This window comes from Mycothermus thermophilus (assembly GCF_041956435.1).
Source record: "Mycothermus thermophilus strain CBS 625.91 unplaced genomic scaffold VTJ04scaffold_1, whole genome shotgun sequence".
Lineage (NCBI taxonomy): Eukaryota > Fungi > Ascomycota > Sordariomycetes > Sordariales > Chaetomiaceae > Mycothermus > Mycothermus thermophilus.
In genome coordinates this window covers 2,662,477-2,670,143 of record NW_027191427.1, presented here as the reverse complement: position 1 = coordinate 2,670,143, position 7,667 = coordinate 2,662,477, and the positions used below count along the sequence as shown (strand labels likewise).

The 7,667-nt window shown below is 52.4% G+C and overlaps 3 protein-coding genes across 3 annotated transcripts in view; all 3 read right to left on the bottom strand.

Moving 5' to 3' along the window:
• VTJ04DRAFT_991 (uncharacterized protein) overlaps nucleotides 1-1,964 on the bottom strand; it is a gene marked incomplete at both ends in the record, with an annotated part of 3,212 nt that extends 1,248 nt beyond the window's left edge. The window contains 4 exons of the mRNA XM_069368508.1: nucleotides 61-324; nucleotides 414-831; nucleotides 958-1,540; nucleotides 1,635-1,964. Coding sequence (XP_069223600.1) covers nucleotides 61-324; nucleotides 414-831; nucleotides 958-1,540; nucleotides 1,635-1,964 — 1,595 coding nt within the window. The remainder of the gene's footprint in view (nucleotides 1-60; nucleotides 325-413; nucleotides 832-957; nucleotides 1,541-1,634) is intronic.
• A 932-nt stretch (nucleotides 1,965-2,896) lies between these two features.
• On the bottom strand, nucleotides 2,897-3,353 carry VTJ04DRAFT_990 (uncharacterized protein; the record flags this gene model as incomplete). Its single annotated transcript, XM_069368497.1, has 2 exons — nucleotides 2,897-3,060; nucleotides 3,128-3,353. 2 exons carry the CDS (start codon nucleotides 3,351-3,353, stop codon nucleotides 2,897-2,899), a joined length of 390 nt encoding a protein of 129 aa, XP_069223599.1.
• Nucleotides 3,354-5,265: 1,912 nt separating this feature from the next.
• On the bottom strand, nucleotides 5,266-7,324 carry VTJ04DRAFT_989 (uncharacterized protein; the record flags this gene model as incomplete). Its single annotated transcript, XM_069368485.1, has 3 exons — nucleotides 5,266-5,954; nucleotides 6,035-6,760; nucleotides 6,823-7,324. The coding sequence occupies 3 exons, from the start codon at nucleotides 7,322-7,324 to the stop codon at nucleotides 5,266-5,268; spliced, it is 1,917 nt and encodes a 638-aa protein (XP_069223598.1).
• Between the last annotated feature and the right edge of the window lie 343 nt (nucleotides 7,325-7,667).

Below are 7,667 nucleotides of genomic sequence, written 5' to 3'. Positions count from 1 at the left end.
TTTTTTTTTTTTTTTTTGTTGAACGAGAGACGGGTTAGAATCGGCGCCAACATCACTTACATAGGCAAGAAAATCACGGTGACTGCGGTAAATGTACGAATGCTCTTGTCATTGGCTTCATTCAACACCTCGATCATCTGCGCCACCCGGTTCTTGAGTGATTTGGCGAACTCAAAGAGATTGTCGAGTTCCTCGAAGGCCTCCCTCAAGGCATCCAGTTCGCGCAACATGCATTCGCGTTCCACGGGGGCGAGCATCGGTACTCCAAACGGACTACGAACACGCGAATAACCCTTGATGACAGTGTCGATCTCCTTGAGGTGCCTAGTAATTATTTCAAAATTGGCATGTCAGCGCGGACAGCACATAGACAGGCGGGGCAGGCGATGGGAGTGAATAGGTATGTTTCTCACTTATCAACTCTTTTCAGGCCCGTCCTAACCATAACCCAAAGGAAATGGAGCTCGTCCAACAGCGCCGTGATGTCGAGGAACAGGCTCTTTCGAGGGCGGCGCGTCGCCTCGGAGCGTAGCTCCTGGCAATACTCGGTGTACATAGCCACTATGTCATCGAGAGTTTCGCTGTTAATGACGATGTTATCATCCTTCGAGGGATCTGTCCCATTCTTGTCAGAGACGGTAGCCACCCGCTGTGTCAGAGGCGCCGAGATCGAGGTCCTCAAGATGGACATCGAGAGAACCCTGGCGAAGGACATGGCATCGCAGCCCCTGATCCAAAGAGTCTTGTCTGTATCGTCGTCATTCTCATCATCCTCAGCTTCATCCTCGCTCCCCACGGCTGGGATGTCAAATACGTCAAACTCGGCCCGGCCTAGATGGCCACAGAGGCACCACAAAATGTATTGACGCAAATATCTCGCCCGTTGGATGCCATTTCGTACGCGACCGGGCCAATGTTTTTCCCATCCATGAACGAGAGCGGCCCGGTTCAACGCACCCATGATCCTCGCGGTGACCACAAGGGAGGCGACCAGATCCTCGAAAGCATATACCAAACTCCGGGGGAGCTTGGGCCGGCTTGGTGTTGCAGCAGCGTTACTGGAAACCGCTGCTGTCCCCGGCGTTGTCGGCTGCTGTGATGCGTCCTTGTCTTGCGAAACGATGGGTCTCTTGCTGGGTTTCGCGACTTGTTGTTGGAGAAGCCTAAATCTAACAAGAAACCCCTTCAGAGAGTCAAGAAACACTCTGGCATCCAGGTCCGCCGTGCTTTGGAACTCCGTCTGAGGATCGCCTGAGGTCACGGGTGTCTCGAGAAAGGCGAAGCACGGATCGTCAGCTGGGCACCCCGTCGATGAGGCATTAGTATCGGTGTCCTTATCCAGTGGGCATGTCAAGTGGACGTCGTGGAGATGTTTGAGCGCCTCGGATGCGCTGGAGTACTCGTGGCCTTGAGAGCAGACTGGGCACTCGGGAATTTGTTTCTTCGAGGTTGTCACGCCGTCGAGCCCCAGGTCTGGGAAGACGGCATTCTTCCGGACAGACCATACCGGCGTTGAGTGTTGGGCCAGCCAGAGGAGTTGCTATTAACGGTCCGCGTAATTCCCGAGTCAGTATATGTTAACAACCTGGAACATATTACCTGTCATCAAGCGTTCTGACATCGTAGAGACGTACCCGGATGATCGTATCCACCGCGCCCCAGTATCTCTCACACAAAATATGACTGGGCGTATCGTCCTTGGGTAAGAAGTCATAGAAAAAGTCGTGCGCTTTTTCGACCAACTCCTTGATCAACGATATAACCAAACCCATTGGACCAAGCTTCGAATCCTTGTCCTGCGGGAGTTGCTCATCTGCTTGGGTCTCATGAAGAGGTTTCTGTTGAGCCTCGGTGGAGGCAGAGCTGGTTTGGAAAGGCGTCCCTGGCATCCTATCATCCTCGCCGCGAGGATTTGAAAAGTTGGTGGTTGGTGCCTCCTGTGGTGTGCATGCTTCCTCCGGCATCAAGGTAGCGTGGCGGTTCCTCAGGTCATCAAGCGTGCACTTGAAAGACCGGGAATAAATCTTGGACAACCTCTCGTCCCTGGAGCATAATGACTTATGAATGTTGTCCAGGATGCGTATCAGGGTTGTGGGCGTTGCAACATTGTTGGGATCTATGTCTTTTTGATTCTTGTGTCCCCCTCTGACATTCCAGGTGAGGAAGGGGACTGTGCCAATGTCAAGCTCAGTTGGCGCTTGGTCTCTTTCGGTTGCGGCGGCTGGTTCTGTGGCAGGATTGACGCCAGATTGTATCTCACTCTGTCCATAAGGGTCCTGCTCAGCCAGCTTCGGAGGCTCGATGACAATTTCGGGATTGTCTCGCTGGTATGAAAAGCTTGGGATCCTATGAATAACTTCAGGCCTAGGTGGCCGAGGCCGTTTCTTCCTTTTACCTTTACACCAGACTACCTCACTGTCAGACGACATGGAGGAGCTCCTCCTCCTGGAGTCGGGACTGGACGATGAGCTTCGGGATGAAGTGTATGGTCTCATTCTTGAAGGAGGTGGCGGCCGTGGTCGTGACCGTGGACGCGATCGGTTGACGGGTGGTGGAGGTGAGGGCGTGGGTGGTCTTGAAAGGTGTGAATCTGGTTGTCGACTTCGAGGAGGATCTTCGCTGGGGAACAGATAGAACAATGTCGACCCAACTTTACCTGAGACCATCAACTCTAACCACTCTCTCCCACCCAGGGGTACTATCGTTGGGTCTGAGGCATCAGGTTGATACCCGAGCTTATATTCTCTGTTATTACGGGTCCCAATCTCCGATGTGGCGACAGCAACGGCACGTTGATGGAAGGCCTGTGAGCAGAGGTCAGGTAAAGGCGCTCTCTTAATGACTGACTAGGACTATCTGAAGCCATAGGCATGGAAATGACGATGTTGCTTACCACCTAGCTGCAGTCGGTGTCAATGACGAGCCGGAAGCTAGCCTCCTCGTCGTCGAGCATCACCACTTTAACTGTATAAAAGCTGCCATTGGCTTTGTTGTCCATCTCAACCAAGCCACGGTCAATGATCTCGGCTAATGACAAGCAACTAAGAGTGATGAGAATACCTTGACAACCAAGTTGTCAGTTTCGCATTGGAGGGAAGCGGATCCAATAGGGAGACGAGGGTCATACCTGGACCGATGGTAAACGTCCAGAATGTTCCAACTTTGAGAACGTCACCGTTGTTTCCTATACCCATCTTCCGCGCCACCTGGCTGAGCTCGTCGTCCCGTGGCACATCATAATGGCGGGCAAGAGCCAGCAGATTTTTCGTGTACGCCTGCGGTTCCGACATTTGCCCAAACATGAGAAAGTTTCGCATCGACAAGGTGAGAAACGGTGATGGTGAACCTTTCATGCCTTCAGCAGGGGGATAACTGAAATTTACAATGTGGTTGTCACCAGGGGGTTTGAAGCTCCTGATGACCCAGTGAAGGAAAGTCGAGGCAAGATTGCGCACTTTGGTCGACATGAATGGGCATTTCAGAACAATCCCCTTTCGTGCCCCCATTGTTAGTTGAATGTTGTTGGGTGGAGGTCAAACGTGGGGAATAACTCAGGTCCGAGACACACCTCAAGAAGCCGGAAAGCGTCGAACGGGCTGCTCGTGGGTGAATGTTGTTGAAGATGACTGTCCTAGACTTAGTATCTGCCACACGCCTATTACATTAAGGTATTAATACCCAACCCGGTGGGAGCTGGATAGTGGAGGGAGATGGCCAGGGGTACACTCACAGCCATCGAAACAAAGGCCTCGGTGCTTCTTGGTTGGCCGATTTGGACCGGGTTTGTTGTGGAGAAGGAATCAAAACAATACTTTCACGGCCCGACCTGTAAATCCTATGCTCGATTGAGTGGACCACAACAAGCTCCGTCGTTATGCCGCTATTAACATCGTGTAATCCGCTCGTGGGTGATCTTTCAGCATCATCCTGGGATTGCTTCCCCGTCAAAGTATGCGCCGGTTTCTGGGAGGCTGCGGGTCTTTTCCTTGTCCGCGGCTTTGGAACGTGAGTTGATACGGGGTCGCCCAACCTCGCCTTGGGCTGAGTCCATTCTGAGAGAGGCCTGGACTTCGGCAGCGTGTCTTCATCCATGACGACGTCGTAAATCGCGTCATGTGCCCAGTCGACACCAGCAGCCTCCGGGTAGCCCCCGTCAAACGAGTCGCATGAGCTGCCCCGTCTCGTAGATTCGAGCATGACAGCACGGTCGTGATGATGTCGCCTCAGGTTGGGGGGGTAATAATCCCCATCATCGCTGCTGCCCTCATAGTCCTCAAAGCGCCGTCGATGGCGCCGACCGCCGCGATGATCTCGTCTTTTCTTTCCGCCGTATGTAATTAGGATTTCCGGTCTGCCATTAATACCATCTTGAACAGCTTGAGATGCATAATGCGGCCTATATTTCACTGGACTGGGAACTCGATACGTCGGTGGGAAAGTAGGCTGACGACGTCTCCGTGGAATTTCGTCAAGGTCCGATTCCAACACTTCGTACCGCGACATTTCGACAAGTGACCGCCCTTTAATTATGCTATTATGTCTGGTATTGTTGTTCCTTCCACTGTGCAATGCGTAGAAAAGGGAGCTTGCAAAAACGAGATGTCCGGTGGTATGAGTGGCGTAAGAGGGTTGAAGAATAAACGCCAGTGGCCACGCTAGGGAGGGTGGTCCAGATATTATATTAAACGAATTGTGTGTATTGTGAACAGGCCCTTATTCCGTTATATTTTTCCCAGCCCTTAAGTTGTCCTGCAGCCAAGTGTGTTGGCGCTTACGGTCGCAGCAGCTCAGCCCAGGCCGCCATGCAAGGCTCTCCAACCACTTGAAGCAACTAGGCCGAGAAAAGTGCAGTGTGGATGGGTAAACGAGCCAAACTGTTGGGAATTACCCATAATCTAGCCCAAATCATTTCCATTTACACTTCCTCAACATCCAACATGCTTGGCAAAAGGGCAGAGCATGAATGAGTACCTATGGAGTAATTACGGATCATCAGAGCCTCGTCGCTCCCTGTGTTATTTATAAACATCCAACGTGGAACTCATTCAATCGGACAACGATATCTCTCTGCTTCAGGATGGGTGAAAACAGCACCTAGACAAAATATAGGTTTATTCGAGACGCATTCCACTCCTTCTTTCATCTTATGCCCAAATCAAAAATGCAAAAGTGAGCGGAAGCTCTTCAAGCTATCCCAGCCTTCGTAAGTAGAACTCCAGTTTGACTGACCGAGAGAGCGAGGGGTAGGAAGTAATACAGTCCCAGTCACGCTGCCACAACCTCCGCCGGTTCACTCACTGGCGCAGAGGGGTTTTCTGAGGCATCATACACAATTACCCAGCTTTCGTAATCCGGGAGGAAGCCCTCGGCAACCAGGGTTTTGAGAGCGTTTTCAATGGCCACCCTGGGTTCAACGCCGGTCCCCGAGACGAGATCAGAGGGCGTGTTGGAGTCGGTATTGTTGGTCTCGCTCGGGGGAGGCCCAATCATGACCTTCAGTTTGGAGCCATCAGGATAGTGAAGCCATTCAACATGGAGATTATAGCCCTGGTAGTGCTTGCGCAACTCGTTAAACAAGGCCACCTGGACATTCTTCATCGATGGGGGATCTATCGGTGGGGTGAAGAGAACGAGCCAAGTGGGAATGACCTCCTGGAGAGTGGTCGAACTGCGTGTCTTTGCTGAGACGTGGAAGAGATCGCTATTAATATGGACCAGCGGGGCAAAATCCAAGAAGTCGTTGGGCGGGAGACCAGGCGTAACGGACCACCCCCCTTCGTCGATGACGGGAGCAAAGCGGTAGGTTGTGGACCATTCGTGCCGGCCGGTTAGGGGGTCGCTTGGGTTCGTGAAGTCAAATGTCATAGAATCGTGGCTGGCACTGCTTTCAATGACCTCGCCGGTGCGGTCACCGCCGGCTTGCAACCACCACTTTGCCTCGTCGAGCGGCTGGTCTGGAGGATGATGGGAGTTATCAATATGAATATTCATAATAGCAAGAAGCAGATCGAGATGATGGGTTTTTAATACGTACAAGCCGCTGCTGACCCTGGCGGAAGGACGACGGGGTCGATGAAGATGGGCGTATAGTCCCCCGTAGTCTCATACTTGAGACCCACGACGAGACGGATGCCATAGAGGGGATCAGGATTATAGTAGATCACGCCGACGTTGAGCGAGCTTGGGTCGCCTGGCGTGTGAGAGGGAACCCAGTTGCCGGAATGGCCGAGATCGTAGGACTCGCCCTTCCGACAGGGTTGCCATCCGCCGTGAATCGCGAAATGGCCTCCGGCTCCGGGTATATCAGTGGTCCATGCAAGGGCGTAGTCGTCCTGCCACACGATCGTGGTGCTGGGTGCGGTGTACTGGAACGACCGCCAAATGACGTTGGTTATCGGGTGCTTTTCATTCCCACTCTTCACGGGCCTGGCGATTTGAAGGCTCATGGAGTACTGCTTGATAGTCTCAGCAGCTATCGGGTCCTCGTACCAGTGCAAAGCCCGGCTCGTGGACATTGTGGATGGGGGTTGAGGAAAAGGAGGAATAGGCTTGGGAATGTTGGGCGGGAAACCAGGCGTAATAGACCATCCTTGCTCAGCTGGGGGCACATTGATGCGGTAGGTGAAGGTCCAGCCAAGCCTACCGTCTCCAGGAACTCTTGGGTTGGCAAAATCGAAGACAACCTTGCGGGAGAGGATGGTGATATTAATACGCCGGTACGGTAACCGTAATCCAACCACCAAGTCACCCTGTCTGTCGGCTGGTCTGAGATCAGTTATTAGCAAGCCGGAATCTTATCAAGACATTGTTCTTAATACATACACTTTGCTGATGACTGCGGCGGAAGCGGGGTTTCATCAAAAAAGATGGGCTCATATCCGCCTGTAATCTCATTCTTGATGCCCACGACGATGTGGATTCCAGGAAAATTCGGATCATTTGGGTATCGATATTTGATGACTCCGATATTGAGCCAGTCTGGGTCGCCCGGTGTCTGGGACCTCTCCCAGCGGCCCTCTTCATCAAGGTTGTAGGACTCCCCCTTCTTGCAGGGTTGCCACGTATTACCATTAATTAGGACTTTTTGGCCCAGTTGAGGTTCTGTGAAGGTCCACCCCAATGCGTAGTGGTCAATCTGCCACTCGATAGTGGTGCTTGAGTCGTTGCGCGGACAGCTCAATGATCGCCAAACGACGTTGGTTCGCGGGCTTTCGCCGACCTCACGCAGCACACTCTGGGCAAGCTGGAGGTTCCACTGGTTCCTGTTGATGACTTGGGCATCGGCCTCAGTCTCGTACCAGTGAAGTATGCGTTTGGTGGACATTGTGGATGGGGGGAGAGGACGTGGAAGGTCCTCGGGTTCTGGACAAAATTGTGGATGAGAGAAAACAGAGAGGGCAGTGGAGTGCGTGTCGAGAGGTAATAGGCACTCGAGAACGCGTTGAGCTGGTGTTTTCGAGAACAAGAGTCGAAAAGATGTCAAGGTCTTTTATAATTCAATATGTGAACCTTCTTCTGATTACCCAAACAACTTAAGCAGAAAACAAGAAAACCAGTGCGTTTGCATGGTCTCCCATCCTTTCCGTCTCCGTGTTGGTTCACATTCTGAATTTCAGCTGCGCCCACGCATCATAGTCAAGACCATGCAGGAGTGTGATGTATCTCGA